This window comes from Hemiscyllium ocellatum, chromosome 9, assembly GCF_020745735.1.
Source record: "Hemiscyllium ocellatum isolate sHemOce1 chromosome 9, sHemOce1.pat.X.cur, whole genome shotgun sequence".
NCBI classification, from domain to species: Eukaryota; Metazoa; Chordata; class Chondrichthyes; order Orectolobiformes; family Hemiscylliidae; genus Hemiscyllium; species Hemiscyllium ocellatum.
The window spans coordinates 103,004,419-103,022,423 of NC_083409.1; the positions used below are offsets into that span (position 1 = coordinate 103,004,419).

The 18,005-nt window shown below is 42.1% G+C and overlaps 1 protein-coding gene across 1 annotated transcript in view; it reads right to left on the reverse strand.

Annotated features, from left to right (window-relative positions):
- Positions 1-3,103: 3,103 nt before the first annotated feature.
- Positions 3,104-18,005, reverse strand: part of LOC132818552 (calcium-activated chloride channel regulator 1-like) — a 42,822-nt gene continuing 27,920 nt past the window's right edge. Inside the window, exons 14-16 of the mRNA XM_060829610.1 lie at positions 17,555-17,956; positions 10,280-10,372; positions 3,104-3,438 (exon numbers count right to left, since the gene is read on the reverse strand). Coding sequence (XP_060685593.1) covers positions 3,104-3,438; positions 10,280-10,372; positions 17,555-17,956 — 830 coding nt within the window. The remainder of the gene's footprint in view (positions 3,439-10,279; positions 10,373-17,554; positions 17,957-18,005) is intronic.

The following is an 18,005-nucleotide window of genomic DNA, read 5'->3' on the forward strand; positions in this document are numbered from 1 at the left end:
GGTCCCACCTTCCCCAGAAAGAATCCCAGTTATCCAGATACCAGAATCCCTCTCTCCTGCACCATCCCTATAGCCACGCATTTAACTGTTCTCTCTCCCTATTCCTCGACTGGCACGGGTAACAAACCAGAGACAACAATTCTGTTTGTTCTGGTTCTGAGCTTCCAACCTAGCTCCCTGAAAGCCTGCCTAACATCCTCATCCCTCTTCCTATCTTTGTCGTTGGTGTCAATGTGGACCACGACTTTGGGCTGCTCCCCCTCCCCCTTAAGGACCCGGAAAACACGATCAGAGACGTCACGTACCCTTGCACCTGGGAGGCAACATACCAATCGTGAGTCTCTCCCGCCCCCGCAAAACAGCCTATCTGTGCCCCAAACTATCAAGTCCCCAAGAACTACTGCTCTGCTCTTCTCCCCCCTTCCCTTCTGAGCAATGGGGATAGGCTCCGTGCCAGAGGCCTGAACCCCATTGCTTACCCCTGGTAAGTCGTCCCCCCCAAGTATCCAATACGGTATACTTGTTCTTGAGGGGAACGACTGCAGGGGGTCCCTGCACTGGCTGCTTCCTCGCAGTCCCCCTCACTGTCACCATCTGTCTGCAATCTCTGAAGCTCTGATCTGTGACCCCCTTTGCCTCCCGAATGATCCTAAGTTCATCCAACTCCAACTCCAGTTCCCTAATACGGTCTTGGAGGAGCTGGAGATGGGTGCACTTCCTGCAAGTGTAATCAGCAGGGACGAATATGACATCCCTCACCTCAAACATGTTGCAAGAGGAACACACAAGAGGAAGGATGTGATTGTACAGGAGAGGCTGCGGGGGAGATTCACTAGGACGTTGCCGGGGTTGAAACTTCTTAGTTACGATGGGGACTGGATCGGCTGGGTTTGCTTTCCTTAGACAGAGGAGGCAGGGTTGGAGGCGGCTGACTGATGTATACAAAATTATGAAAGGCACAAGTAGAACCAGGTCAGATATGTCTTAGATCAGAGGGCATAAGCTTAAGGTGAGGAGTAAATGGCTGAGAGGCGATCAAATGTAAAATGCTTTCAGCTAGATAGTGGTAGAAATATAGAATGGCCTGTTTGAGGGGTTGGTGAACGAATATGCTCTCACAATGTTTATGAGGCATCTGGATGAGCACTTACAATGCAAGGGCACAGTAGACTGAAGGACTTTTGCCCGAAATGTCGGTTCCACTGCTCCTTGGATGCTGCCTGAACTGCTGTGCTCTTCCAGCACCACTAATCCAGACAGTAGGCTATGGATCAATTTCAGGTAAATGGGATTAGTGTAGTTTGGTGTTTATTGGTCAGCACAGACAAGGTGGGCCGAAGGGCTTGTTTCTATGCTGTATGACAAACTATGGTAATAGCCTTTTGCACCAGCTTAAGATGAAGGTTCATAATCCTGCAAGAAAGTGCATTCAGACACATCCAGAAGCCTGTAAATAACAATGATGAAAAGAATTCCCATGATCCCTCGAGAAGGAATTCCAAACACAAAAAAGACCGAGGTCCACTTGATCAGTTCCCAATCAAACATCGACCACTGCTCGGCCACAATGTCATGTCATCATTACTGAGAATCAAATGAAGTGTGAGAAAAAACTCATCCTACCCTTTTTGGTCTGGCACTCTTGTGATGCAGTGTCCCTACCTCTGAACCAGGAGACCCAAGTTCAAGCCACACCTGCTCCAAAGGATGTGTAACAATATCTCGGACAGGTTGCTTAGAAAATATCTACCCTTGTAGTTTCGGGATTGATCTATAGATTTTTATTTTCCCTCTGTATTTTGTCATTTGTTAAAGAGTACATTTGCTTGCAATAAACACTGATCTCCTCGTTCATGACAAAGCCTACTGTGAATTACACTTACAGAGTCATACAGACATAGAGCTGTACTGCACTGAAAAAGACCCTTTGGTCCAACTCATCAATGCCAACCAGATATCCTCAATTATTCCAGTCCCCTTTGCCAGCATTTGCCTCACATCCCTCTAAACCCTTTCTGTTCATATACCCATCCAGACACCTTTTATATATTGTACCAGCCTCCACTACTTCCTCTGGCAGCTCATTCCATACACGCACCCCCCACCCTCTGTGTGGAAAAAGCTGCCCCTTAGGTCCCTTTTAAATTGTTCCCCTCTCACCTTCAACCTGTGCCTTCTAGTTTTGCACTCCTTTATCCTGGGGGAGCGACATTGGCTATTCACCCTATCTATATCCCTCATGATTTTATAAAGCTCTATAAGGTTATCACTCAGCCTCATACTCTCCAGTGAAAACAGCCCCAGTCTATTAAGCCTCTCCCTGTAGCTCAAACCCTCCAACCCTGGCCACATCCTTGTGAATCTTTTTTTAACACAAGTTTAACAACACCTTTCTGACAGCAGGAAGACCAGATTTGAATGCCATATTCCAAAAGTGGGCTAACCAATGTCTGTACTTCCACAACATGGCCTCCCAATTCTGATACTCAATACTATCTTCAAACAATACTTTTATTAAAGAACTCGTAACAATCAAAATATAAATTATTTTAAAACTCATTCTATATATATTGTACAGACATGCATATAAACATGGACTCAAAGGAAGATAGGCAACTTCATAGCAGCACAAAAGGTAACCCCAAATTGATCTGTTCAACACAGTCCCCAAAAGAGATAATGTTGCCCTGGATACTAACATTACCAAGTCTCTGACTATCCATAGACAGGGTGGACCCATCTGGTTCATTACTTTATTGATGTCCATTCCTCCACAGTCTTCAGTAGTTGACTATTCCACTCTGGATACTGTAATGAATGATGGAGGCGGTGCCCTGTTAAGTACAATTTCAATACCCAGCCTTCATCCAGAATTCCTCAAAATAAGAGAGAGTGACAATCACAAGTCTCCTCTCAAATCCCTCTCACAGGCACTAGACGTATTGCAAACTCCACAGAACTCAAGCTCCTTATACTTCCTTTAGTGTACAATAAAACATGTACAAACACCACACTGATTCTGCTTCACAAACCGCAAGAACGTCACTGTCACAGTGCAGATAGACTCCAATGTTCTCCAGTTGGTTTTCATAGTGGAAGTACATCACCTCGGTGTCATATTGGGCACAATAAAGGCCTCTTTCTGAGCAAGAAATGCCCGCGAGTTTTCCTCAGATCCCAGTTTGCTTCCTGGAATCATATGTGGAATTCTCAGGTAGGCTATCCCCACAGCCCAGGAAGGAATGTCTTTCACATTAACCTCCCAGTAGTGAAGTCCGGTGATGGAGCCTGCCGTGGCAAGTACATTGAGCAAGGTGCTGAAGTGTTCTGCGTTACACCACTTACTTTGCTCTGCTTCAATAACTTCAACTGCTGGACCCTTCCTGCTTGTTTTCAGCTGGAGATGAGCACTGTTCATATCCAATTGAACAGCCTGATCTAGAAGGTGGGGGAAATGGAAACATAGATCAATTAAAATTACACTGAAATGAAAGGTGACTAGCTTTGACCAGAACCCTCAAAATTTGCAAAACCTGTATCAGATCGCCTCTCAGTTCTCTTTTCCAAATAAAACAACCCTATCAGAAGGATGACTTGGGTTGTTCTGTTACCAAGGGGCTGCGAGTAGAGCTGAACTGTCGAATCAACAGGGGCCACCCCATATTGGAGATTCTAATGGGAGGATATTTACTGAAATTAAATAGCTGGAAGTGTTTGGCCTAATGTCACAGTCCAAGGGACAATCAATATCTGGCCAGTAACAACCACAAGCATCTTGCCTTTTGCCTAGCACTATGGTTCTGGCTGTTGGAAGGTGTTCACTTTGACATGTACAAACCAATATTTCTAGGATTCCATGGTGTCATACTCAGCTGATAACAAAGTTGGTTTCTCTATGCTTTGCCTTAACTCTGATGCCAATGCTTGGATCAAATTCTGTAGCCAGGATATGTTCACAAAACCTCAATTGAGCATCATAATGATGAATGAATAGGTGTCACTTGATTGGAGAAGACTTGTTTCTACACTGTATGACAAACTATGATAATAGTCTTTTGCACCAGCTTAAGATGAAGGTTCATAATTCTGCAAGAAAGTGCATTGAGACACATCCCGAAGCCTGTAAATAACAAATGACTAAAAGACATCCCACAGACTCTCGAGAAGGAATTCCAAACACAAAAAAAAGACCGAGGTCCACTTGATCAGTTCCCAATCAAAAATCGACCACTGCTCGGCCACAACGTCATGTCATCATTACTGAGAATCAAAGTAAGTGTGAGAAGCAACTCAGTCTACTTGTTTGGTCTGGCACTCTTGTGATGCAATGTCCCTACCTCTGAACCAGGAAACCCAAGTTCAAGTCCTACCTGCTCCAAAGGATGTGTAACAATATCTCAGTACAGGTTGTTTAGAAAATATCTACTTGTGTAGTTTAGGGATTGATCTATAGATTTTTATTTTCCTTCTGTATTTTGTCATCTATAATATTTCTGTTAAGCTGTCTGTCTTTGTTTGTCTTATTGATGAATGAGTGTGTGTGGAGGTTTGGAATTTAAGAGGATACACTTTCATATACTTCAAGAGGATATACTTTAATAAAAAATACTGCAAACTAGTATGTTTTTGTTGTCATTTGTTAAAGAGTACATTTGCTTGCAATAAACAGTGATCTCCTTATTCATGACAAAGCTTGCTGTGAATTACACTTATCCAATCATACAGACATAGAGCTGTACAGCACTGGAAAAGACCCTTTGGTCCAACTCTTCAATGCCAACCAGATATCCTAAATTATTCTAGTCCCATTTGCCAGCATTTGGCCCATATCCCTCTAAACCCTTCCTGTTCATATACCCATTGAGATGCCTTTTAAATGTTGAAATTGCACCAACCTCCATTACAATCTGGCAGCTCATTCCATACACGCAACACCCTCTGTGTGGAAGAAGTTGCCCCTTAGGTCCCTTTTAAATCGTTCCCCTCTCACCTTCAACCTGTGCCTCTAGTTTTGGACTCCTTTATCCTGGCGGAGCAACCTTGGCTATTCACCCTATCTATATCCCTCATGATTTTATAAACCTCTATAAGTTACCACTCAGCCTCAGACGCTCCAGGGAAAAGAGCCCCAGCCTATTCAGCCTCTCCCTAGAGCTCAAACACTCCAACCCTGGCCACATCCTTGTACATCTTTTTTGAACAGAAGTTTAACACAACTTTCTGACAGCAGCAAGACCAGAATTGAACACCATATTCCAAAAGTGGCCTAACCAGTGTCTGTATAGCAACAATATGACCTCCCAATTCCTATACTCAGTACTCTGACCAATAAAGACAAGCATACCAACGACTGTCTGCACTATCCTATCTACCTGTGACACCATTTTCAATGAACTATGAAACTGAACTTTAGCAGCCTGTGATAATCTTGATCAATTAGTTCATCACATATTTATGACACTTTGTGTAATGGTGGGGCTTTGTTATCAGTGCATTCTGCCCAACTGAGTCATGACAACATGTCAGAAAGCATTAAACTCATCTGACATCTCCTTAAACACTCAAATAAATATTGACCCAGACTAGCCAGTTGCTCTGGGACAGGTGGACCTGGTAATATTGTTGGTGCTGTGCTCTGCCTTGCCATTCAGTTTATTCCACACATTCCTGATGAAGGCCTTATGCCTGAAACGTTGACTCTCCTGCTCCTCGGGTACTGCCTGACCTGCTGTGCTTCCCACACTTTTCAAATCTGGGTGGGTATGTAAAGCAAATTCAAAACATGCATTATAAAGCAGCATTAAAATGTGGAAAGATAGGCCTGTCACAAAAAAGTCTTCTGTTTACTGCAACTCTCTGCCAGGGACTCAAACGTCCAGTTCGGGTGAAAGCGGTCGAGTTCAAGAATCCCTTGCGGAGTCTCACTTAGATTCAGAGCTGTACTCTGGATGTAACAGGAATCAGTACCTCAATAGTCAATATTTTTGCAATCAACACTTTTATTAAAGAATTAGTAACAATCAAAACATTTTAAAACTCTTTCTATGTATATTGCACTTACATGCGTATAAATGCACACTCAAAGAAAGAAAGGCAACTTCATAGCAGCACAAATGTTAACCCCAAATTGATCTGTTCAACACAGTCAGCGAAAGAGATAACATTGCCCTGGATACTAACATTCCCAAGTCTCTGAATAGCCATAGACAGAGTAGACCCATCTGGATCATTACTTTATCGATGTCCATTCCTCCACAGTCTTCGGATTATCCCACTCTGGATACTGTAATGAATGATGGAGGTGGTGCCCTGTTCTGTCGAATTTCGGGCACCAGGGTTCAGCCTTAATCCAGGTTGGGGAAGGAAGATGCTCTCGCCATGTTTATGAAACATCTGGATGATCAATTAAAATGCGAGGGCACAGTAAGCTATGAATCAAGTTCAGGTAAATGGGATTAGTGTAGTGTGGCATTTATTGGTCAGCACAGACAAGGTGGGCCGAAGGGTTTGTTTCTATGCTGTATGACAAAACTATTATAATAGCCTTTTGTACCGACTTAAGATGAAGGTTCATAATCCTGCAAGAAAGTGTATTCAGACACATCCAGAAGCCTGTAAATAACAAATGACTAAAAGACATCCTACAGACTCTTGAGAAGGAATTCCAAACACAAAAAAAGACCGAGGTCCACTTGATCAGTTCCCAATCAAACATCGACCACTGCTCGGCCACAATGTCATGTCATCATTACTGAGAATCAAAGGAAGTGTGAGAACCAACTCATCCTACTTGTTTGGTCTGGAACTCTTGTGATGCAATGTCCCTACCTCTGAACCAGGAGACCCAAATTTAAGTCACACCTGCTCCAAAGGATGTGTAATAATATCTCTGTGCAGGTTGTTTAGAAAATACCTACCCTTGTAATTTAGGGATTGATCTATAGATTTTTATTTTCCCTCTGTATTTTGTCATCTATAATATTTCTGTTATGCTGTGTGTCTTTGTCTTATTGATGAATGAGTGTGTGGAGGTTTGGGGATTTAAGAGCATATACTTTCATATACTTTGAGAGGATATACTTTAGTAACAAATACTGCAAACTAGTATGTTTTTTTGTCATTTGTTAAAGAATATGTTTGTTTGCAATAAGCAGTGATCTCCTTATTCATGACAAAGCTTGCTGTGAATTACACTTATCCAATCATACAGTCATAGAGCTGTACAGCACAGGAAAAGACCCTTTGGTCCAACTCTTCAATGCCAACCAGATATCCTAAATTATTCCAGTCCCGTTTGCGAGCATTTGGCCCATATCCCTCTAAACCCTTTCTGTTCATATACCCATTGAGACACCTTTTAAATGTTGTAATTGCACCAACCTCCATTACAATCTGGCAGTTCATTCCATACACGCAACACAAATGACTAAAAGTTGCCCCTTAGGTCCCTTTTAAATTGCTCCCCTCTCACCTTCAACCTGTGCCCTCTAGTTTTGGACTCCTTTATCCTGGAGGAGCAACCTTGGCTATTCACCCTATCTATATCCCTCATGATTTTATAAACCTCTATAAGTTACCACTCAGCCTCAGACTCTCCAGGGAAAACAGCCCCAGTATATTAAGCCTCTCCCTATAGCTCAAACACTCCAACCCTGGCCACATCCTTGTACATCTTTTTGAACCCAATTTTAACACATCTTTCTGACAACAGCAAAACCAGAATTGAACACCATATTCCAAAAGTGGCCTAACCAGTGTCTGTATAGCAACAAAATGACCTCCCGATTCCTCTATTCAATACTCTGACCAATAAAGACAAGCATACCAACAACTGTCTGCACTATCCTATCTGCCTGTGACACCACTTTCAAGGAACTATGAATCTGAACATTAGCAGCCTGTGATAATCTTGATCAATTAGTTCATTACATATTTATGCACACTTTGTGTAATGGTGGGGCTTTGTTATCAGTGCATTCTGCCCAACTGAGTCATGACAACATGTCAGAAAGCATTAAACTCCTCTGACATCTCCATAAACACTCAAATAAATAGTGACCCAGACTAGCCAGCCGCTCTGGAACAGGTGGACCTGGTAATATCATTGGTGCTTTGCTCTGCCTTGCCATTCAGATTATCCCACACATTCCTGATGAAGGCATTATGCCTGAAACGTTGACTCTCCTGCTCCTCGGGTACTGCCTGACTTGCTGTGCTTGCCACACGTTTAAAATCTGGATGGGTGTGTAAAGCAAATTCAAAACATGAATTATAAAGCAGCATTAAAATGTGGGAAGATAGGCCTGTCACAGAAAGTCACCTGTTTACTGCAACTCTCTGCCAGGGACTCGAACGTCCAGTTCGGGTGAAAGCTGTCGTGTTCAAGAATCCCTTGCGGAGTCTCACTTAGATTCAGAGCTGTACTCTGGATGTAACAGGAAGAAGTATCTCAATAGTCAATATGTGTGTAATCAACACTTTTATTAAAGAACTAGTAACAAATGAAATATAAAATTATTTTCAAACTCATTCTATATATATTGCACATACATGCATAAAAACATACACTCAAAAGAAGAAAAGCAACTTCATAGGAGCACAAATAGTAAGCCCAAATTGATCTGTTCAACACCGTCCGCGAAAGAGATAATGTTGCCCTGGATACTAACATTACCAAGTTTCTGAATAGCCATAGACAGAGGGGACCCATCTGGTTCATTACTTTATCGATGTCCATTCCTCCATAGTCTTCGGATTCTCCAAGCCTGGATACTGTAATGAATGATGGAGGTGGTGCCCTGTTCAGTCAAATTTCGGGCCCCAGGATTCAGCCTTAATCCAGACTTCCTCAAGATAAGAGAGTGACAATCACACGTCTCCTGTCAAACTCCTCTCACAGGCACTAGAAATACTGTAGACTCCACAGAACTTCAGCTCCTTATAAATCCATAAGATGACACGACATAGGAGCAGAAAGTGGGACATTCAGCCCATCCCTTTGATGTGATCTCGCTCCGAACAATCAGTTAAACGCCCATTCATTAAACTCCACTTCCTGACTCGACACTCTAGTTGACCACCCCGCATGCATTCGTTGCTTGTATTTCAAGAATCACCAGATCAAAAACAACTTTAATTTGGGAAATATAGCAAGATCTGAAAACAAAACCATTAGTTCAGACAGAACAACATCTATAAAATAGGCCTTGTGGAAATAAACAAGTTTGCACTTATTAATATTAATATTCATCACATAATCGATTAAAAGTTTGACTTTGACAAAGTAATGTTTAGTAAAAATAACAATACAGGTTACTTTAAAATCAAAGAAAGGAAATAAAATTCTAAATATTACACACAAAGGAAGCACACACAAAGGAAACAGGAAGTAGATCTGAGAACTCCCATGATTCCAGAGATGACACCACCAATCTGTAGGTCCCTATGTTTGTAACAGCGCACTCTAACAGCGGACCCTCATTCTAAAATATACCAGCCCACATCATATGATCTATTTCAGCCAACAATACCACAGTGTATTACCATGGGAACCAGTGAAAATTCTTCACTCTCATCAAATTTTGGACAAAAGGCAGGAAACACCAGTTTAGATTACTTACAGTGTGGAAACAGGCCCTGTGGCCCAACAAATCCACACCGACCCGCCAAAGCACAACCCACCCATTCCTCTACACCTAACACTACGGGCAATTTAGTATCACTAATTCACCTGACCTGCACATCTTTGTGACTGTGGGAGGAAACCGGAGCTCCCGGAGAAAACCCACACAGACGCGGGGAGAGCGTGCAAACTCAACACAGTCAGTCGACTGAGTGGGGAATTGACCCCAGGTCTCTGGCACTGTGAGGCAGCAGTGCTAACCACTGTGCCACTGTGCTGCCCACAGTTTCTTTGGTGTACAATAGAATGTGTACAAACACCACACTGATTCTGCATCACAAACAGCAAGAATGTCACTGTCACAGTCCAAATAGACTCCAATGTTCTCCAGTTGGTTTTCATAGCGGAAATACATCACCTCAGTGTCATGTTGGGCATAATAAAGGCCCCTTTCTGAGCAAGAAAACACCCACGAGTTTTCCTCAGATCCCAGTTTGCTTCCTGGAAGCGTGTGTGGAATTCTCAGGTAGGCTATCCCCACAGCCCAGGAAGGAATGTCTTTCACATTAGCCTCCCAGTAGTGAGGTCCGGTGATGGAGCCTGCCGTGGCAAGTACATTGAGAGAGCTGCAGAAGTGTTCTGCGTTACACCACTTACTTTGCTCTGCTTCAATAACTTCAACTGCTGGACCCTTCCTGCTTATTTTCAGCTGGAGATGAGCACTGTTCATATCCAATTGAACAGCCTGATCTAGAAGGTGTGGGAAATGAAAACATAGATCAATTAAAATCACACTGAAACAAGGAGTGACCCTACCTTGACCAGAACCCTCAAAATTTGGAATACCTGAATCAGATCCCCTCTCAATTCTCTTTTCTAAATAAAACAGCCCTATCAGAAGGATGGCTTGGGAAGTTCTGTTACCAAGGGGCTGCGAGTAGAGTTGAACACTAGAAACAACAGTGGAACACCCCAAACTAGAGATCCTAACAGAGGGACAATTATTAAAATTAAGTCGTTGAAAGTGTTTGGCCTAATATCATTGTCCAAGGGACAATCAATATCTGGCCTGTAACAACCACAAGCATTTTGCTTTTTGCCTAGCCCTATGGTTCTGGCTGTTGGAAGGCGTTCACTTTGACGTGTACGAACCAATATTTCTAGGATTCCATAGTGTCATACTCAGCTGATGACAAAGTTGGTTTCTCTATGCTTTTTCCTGCTACTCAGCTCTGATGCCAATGCTTGGATCAAATTCTGTAGCCAGACTATGTTCGTATAACCTCAGCTGAGCATCTTAATTACGAATGAGTAGGTGTCATTTTACTACTGGCAAATCCCTTCATCATCTTAGTAACGTTGAAACAATTGCTTGAATAATATTAATGCAATAATTGAGCAATTGGTATTTGACAAACTAGATATTACGGAGGTCAGGAAGATGAGAACTGGAAAGTACAGGTTAAAACAGGCAAGTAACAATTTATTTTACATAAATAAGACTTACATAAATGACTAAAAATTAGATAAAGCATATTTTCTGGAGCCAAGGTACCCAAGGAACAACTTTTCATGCAGAGGGTGCTGTGTATATGGAATGAATTATCAGAGGTGGTGGTGGAGGCCGGTGCAAATACAACAGTTAAAAGGAATCTGGATGGGTATATGAATAGGAAGGGTTTAGAAGGATATGGCCATATGCTGGCCAATGGGATGAGATTAATTTAGAGCATCTGGTCAGCATAGACCAGTTGGGCTGAAAGGTCTGTTTCCATGCTGTGCACTGTTGTGACTCTATGAGCCAAATGCAGTATTCAAAGTTCTAATATTGGACAAGTTGATTTATTTCAGTTACACCAAAGTGACTTTATCCATGCTAATGTCTGAACGCAATGGAACATGACACATGGAGATCATTGGCAGACACTTGGCAGTTTTATCTGCTCTGTTTTTTCTTTAAGATGGTAATCCTCTAGGTCTGGTGTTGATGGTGAGGTAAAAGAATCACACTGGGCAAAAACTACCTCTCATCTGGGAAAATTATGTATTTTTGTAATTTGGATACTACAGTGTGTTCAGTTTCACTGACCCGACTGCATTTTGTATGAATGCATGCAACACTGACTTACGTGAAAATAATTCACCCAAAGATGTTAAAATTTTCCTAGTATTTATGCTCTTTGTAAAATGTGCCTCTAAATTTTGTAAGTCATTTCTCACATTCAGGAGATCCTTGAAACCAAGGTCCTGTTCTTTAATCTCAGTGCTGTGAAAGCATAAATGATAAAAAAAAATGCACTGATTGTGAATTGAAATGACAGGTTTCCAAGTTTTAAAAGGAATTCTTCAATTTTTGTTTAAACACACACACCAAAGGCCAATCCCTTCCAACGAATCTTAGAGAAACATGGTCTAGACAGGAACAAAATGTTACTTTGCCAGCATGCAACAAATATTTCCATCTATCAGAAACACTGCAAGCTACGTTGTTATTGCTGAATTCCTGTTATAGGGAGCCTTTGGTTGTTAGAACACTGCTATATTACTGTGTGGCCTCCTATATTGAACACAACATATCACAGGTGAAAAGATTTTGTTTTTGTTCATTGATTGGATGAGAACATCGTTGGCTCGGCAGCATTTATTGCCCTTCCCGCAGTTAAGGGTCAACCACATTGCTGCGGGTCTGCAATCACATGTAGGCCAGACCAGGTAAGAACATAGAGCATAGAACAATCCTGCACAGAACAGGCCCTTCGGCTCATGAATTTGTACCAAACATTTATCTTAATCTAAGATCAACATAACCTACACACACCTCATTTTACTGCTGCCCATGGGTTTGTCCAGCAGTCACTTAAATGTCCCTAACATCTCTGCCTCTATTACAACAGCTGGCAGTGCATTCAATACATCCACCACTCTCTGCATAAAGATGCTCCTTGGACGCTGCCCCACGTATTGTGTTTTTCCAGCACCGCACTTGCGACTCTGCTTAAGAACCTACCTCTGACATCTCCCCTATACCTTCCTCCAATCACCTTAAAATTATGACCCCTCAAGACAGTCATTTCTGCCCAGGGGGAAAAGTCTCTGGTTATCTACTCTATCTATGCCTCTCATTACCTTAGATGACAGTTTCCTTCCCTAAGGGACATTACTGAACCAGATGGGTTTTTCCCCTGACATTCAATAATGGATTCAGGGTCATCACAAGATTCCTAATTCCAGGTATTTTTATTAAACTTCAAGTTCCACCATCTGCTGTGGTGGGATTCACACCCAAATCCCCAGAATGCTTGTTGGTCTCTGGATTAACAATCCAGCGATAATACCACTAATGTTGTGGTTCTGTTCGCCGAGCTGGGAATTTGTGTTGCAGACATTTTGTTCCCTGTCTAGGTGACATCCCCAGTGCTTGGGAGCCTCCTGTGAAGCGCTTCTGTGATATTTCCTCTGGCATTTATCGTGATTCGAATCTGCCGCTTCCAGTTGTCAGTTCCAGCTGTCCGCTGCAGTGGCCGGTATATTGGGTCCAGATCAATGTGCTTATTGATTGAATCTGTGGATGAGACCCATGCCTCTAGGAATTCCCTGGCTGTTCTCTGTTTGGCTTGTCCTATAATAGTAGTGTTGTCCCAGTCGAACTCATGTTGTTTGTCATCTGAGTGTGTGGCTACTAAGGATAATTGGTCATGTCGTTTCGTGGCTAGTTGGTGTTCATGGATGCGGATCGTTAGCTGTCTTCCTGTTTGTCCTATGTAGTGTTTTATGGAGTCCTTGCATGGGATTTTGTACACTACATTGGTTTTGCTCATGCTGGGTATCGGGTCCTTCGTTCTAGTGAGTTGTTGTCTGAGAGTGGCTGTTGGTTTGTGTGTTGTTATGAGTCCTAGTGATCACAGTAGTCTGGCTGTCAGTTTGGAAATGCTCTTAATGTATGGCAGTGTGGCTAGTCCTTTGGGTTGTGGCCTGCCCTCATTCCGTTGTCTTTCCCTTAGGCATCTGTTGATGAAATTGTGGGGTATCTGTTTTTGGTAAATACATTATAGAGCTGTTCTTCATCCTCTTTTTGCAGTTCTGGTGTACTGCAGTGTGTTGTGGCCCTTTTGAACAGTGTCTTGATGCAACTTCTTTTGTGTGTATTGGGGTGGTTGCTTTCGTAGTTTAGGACTTGGTCTGTGTGTGTGGCTTTCCTTTGTGGTGAATTGTCCTTTCGGTGTTCTCTGTACCATCACGTCTAGAAATGGGAGTTGGTTGTCCTTTTCTTCCTCTCTAGTGAATCGGATTCCTGTGAGTGTGGTGTTGATGATCCAGTGTGTGTTCTCTATTTCTGTGTTTTTAATGATTACAAAGGTATCGTCTACATATCTGACCCAGATAATACCGCAAAGCTATCACCTCCCCTTAAGTTAAATTGACTTTTACCTTACTTGTTTGTCTAACTCCAACAGTAACAAAACATCCATTGTACTTCATTAGTTATAAAGTAATCCGCGAAAATACAAATTAAATGCAAATCTTTCTATGGAATAGGATAGAAATTGTCTTTTACTTCCTCGTATTATTCTGAGAGAGCATGCCAGTAGTGCAAGTTTCTAAATTCAATTTCTTCAGGCATCAAAGTCAAGAGATTACAAATAATGTTTAAGGGTCACTACATGTGGCAACTCTAAATATCACATGATCGTGTGCTCATGGTGTGCTCTGCATTTGTTGCCATCCCCATCCCTAACTGCCCACCATTTCAAAGGATGGTTAAGAATCAAGCACATTGCTGTGGGGCTGGAGTCACATATAGAGCAGACTGGGTATGAATGCCAGAGACCCTTTGTTAAAAGGACATCTGTGAACCAGACTGATTTAACAATGATCGATGATAATTGACTTGCTGGCTATTTCTGAGACTACTTTTATTTCCAGATTTATTAACACAATTTAAATTACACCAGTTGCTATTGCAAAGAACATTAGCTGGGTCTCTAATTACTCATTATATGGCAGCAGAGGCGATGGCCTGTGGTATTATTGCTGGACTGTTAATCCAAATGCCAAGGTAACATTCTGGGGTTTAAACAAGGTTCAAATCCTGTTATGACAGTTGGTGGAATTTGAAATCAATAAACATCTGAAATTGTATGTGTGCACGTGCGTGGAGTGGAGTATAATCAGCTCCAATAGTCATCATTTTCCTCTAAGAGGAAAACATGAAATGCACGCAACCATTTAGTTATCTGGCTGCCCAGCCCTCTCACATTAGTGAGACTTTTAAAACAGCTTTTAAGAGAGTTCTGGGCAGGATAGGATTTGGGTTATGTTTAGGACTCCCCCACTGCAGGGAAAAGACTTTGTCTATTTACCCTATCCGTGCTCCTCATGAGTTTGTAAACCTTTATGAGATCACCCCTCAGCCTTCGAGACTCCAGGCAAAATAGCCTATTCAGCCATTCCCGTTAGCTGTTTCCTCCAATCCTGGCAACATCCTTGTAAATCTTTTTGGAACCCTTTCATGTTTCACAACATCCTTCCCATAGGAAGGAGACCCAAATTGCACACAATATTCCAAAAGAGGCTTAACCAACATCCTGTACAGCCGCAACACAACCTCCCAACTACTATCCTCAATGTTCTGACCAATAAAGGAAAGCATACCAAAGGTTATTGTTTTAGAGTGCCTAAAGGGTGCAATCCACCATCATAACATTCAAGGTTATGAGCCGAGTGTGAGAAAGTGGGACTAGTTTAGGGTGGCATGGTAGCTCAATAGGCAGCGCTGCTGCCTCACAGCACCAGGGAACTAGGTTTGATTCCAGCCTTAGGCAACTTGTCTGTGTGGAGTCTGCACATACTCCCCATGTCCACATGGGTTTCCTCTGGGTGTTCTGGTTTCCTCCCACAGTCCAAAGATGTGCAGATTAGGTGGATTGATGCTGCTCAATTGCCCATAGTGTCCAGGGGTGTGCAGTCTATTAGCCATAGGAAAAATGCAGGGATAGGATGGGTCTTGGTAGAAGGCTCTTTGGGGGTCTGTGTGGCTTCAGTGGGATGATTGGCCAGAGTGTCAGGATTCTATAGATTTAGTGTCACTTCGGTGCCACAAACGTGATGGGCTGAAGGGCCTTTTTTCTCCTGTATGAGTCTGTGAAAAGCAATGATAAGTAAATTGCAGCTGCACCTTCATTATAAAAAAATAACATCAATGGGATATGTGAAAGAAATAATTCTGCAAAAATATTGAAAAGTAAGATTTAAAGTACTCATTGCTGACTTGTTTTACAGCAATGAAAGTACATCAACAAGTGCACAAGATTGCAGGATATAATCTGCCCTCTACATCGTGACCCAGATTACCTGGTCATTTATCTCATTGTTACCCATGGGATGTTGCATTGTGCAAATTGGCTGTTGTGCTCACTACATTACAAATAGCGATGATGCTTCAAAATGACTCTTCTGCTACAAAATCCTTTGGGTCATCCTGTGATCATGCCAATAATTATTTAAATACAAGTCTTCACTTCTTTTGTTGTGTTTTTGGATGAGATCTGCCTTGTCACCTCACAGACACTACACCTCTCAATGATCATTTGCATCAGAAGCAATTAGGACTAGTTTGGAGGAGGGGGCTAATACAGAATGAGAATCCAAATCATTTCTTCTGTTGAATTGCATCTAATAAGAGGCTTGAAAAGGCCTTGTCACAGTCCTCCAAAAAATAAAATCCATTAGCAAGATATAAACTCTGCTTGCCTTCATTGCTCAGTCCTTTGAGCATTGGAGTTGGGAAGTCCTGTTGAGGTTGTACATGACATTGGTAAGGCCTCTACTGGCATATTGTGTCCAGTTCTGATCATCCAGGTAGAGGAATGATACTGTCAAGCTGGACAGTGTTTGGGGGGATTTACCACAATGTTTCCAGGTATGGAAGCTTTGAATTATAAAGAGAGGCTGGAGAGGCTGGGTCTTTTTTTGACTAGAGCAGAGGAGGTTAAGAGGTGATCTGATAGAAGTTCATAAAATAATGAGGGGTATAGATCGAGTTGATTGTAATTGTCTTTTCCCTAGGATGATGGATTTCAAGATGATTGGCACATTTTTAAAGTTAGAGGGGAGACATTTAAAAAGACATGAGGCAACTATTTTACACAGAGAGTGGCTCGCATGTGGAAGTAACTTTCTGCAGACTTGGTGACATTTAAAAGACACTTTCTGCGGACAGTTCCGACATTTAAAAGACATTTGGATAACTACATGAATAGGAAAGGTTTGGAGGGATATGGGCTCAGCGTAGGCAGGTGGGACTAGTTCAGTTTGGGATTATGTTCCGCCTGGACTGGTTGGACCGAAGGGTCTGTCTCCGTGCTGTATGACTCCATCTCTCAATGACAGAAATGGATGCCTTCCTGATGAAAGTGTTCCTGAAGAACCAAGATTTAGGTTGGGACTCAGAATGAGGAGCTTCCAGTTTTAAATTGTGGCCTTCCATCGGCTGATGTCCCTGCTGGCCCCAAAATAGATTCATATTGATATTGGTGGCAAATTTTCTTTAGTCAAATGGAAACAATATGAGGTTCCAACCACAAGCAAGAAAATGAAACAACAGCAAAGGATAAAGAATCTGCTCAAATCTCAGATTGCACAGCAAAACTTTATTAGATTCTGTCAGTCCTTTTACAGGAAGACACTTCACTTTTAAATTTAATTTATACGAGTTGGATTTAAACACTATTACTGTTTGATGTGACACAATCTCAGCTCAACATCAGGAGGAATGCTCAATATTCATGTAAAGCTCGATTTTTTTGGCCACAAATTTTGAACATGAATTAAGTTGCACCATGATAAATTGAATGTTGTTGAAGTTTGATGACGTTGCTGACTATCTCTGGCTTCAGCTGTACATTTCCTAACTGGGTGATACTCTGCCCTGACGTTTTTTAGTCACAACACATACAGTGATTGAAATTATCAAGGAGACAACGATGACAACAATACCAACAATAACAAGAATTTCTGAAATGTTAATGACTACAGTATTATGAGGTTGAGTTGGTTCGATGGTTTGGACTGGCTGTGATGTGGGAGGTGGACTCGCCAAAATTAAAGCAGCTTGTGCTATATTCGATAAGGCCGAAGAATGGTTTCCATCAAATGCCTGAATTGCAAAGTAGATTACTGTCCCATTTTTCAACTCCATGTTCTCAGATACTGTGAACGATTCCTCTGAGCTCGCCACCTTTGGCTTCAGGTCTGTGGTGTTTACACTTTGAGCATTTGGAAAGTCATCCCTCAGCTGTGCAAAGCTTTTGCTGAGCTTTATTTCATAAAAGGAAGCTGCAAGAAAAGAAAAGCAAGTGAATGTATTATTCAGGCTCTTGATGTT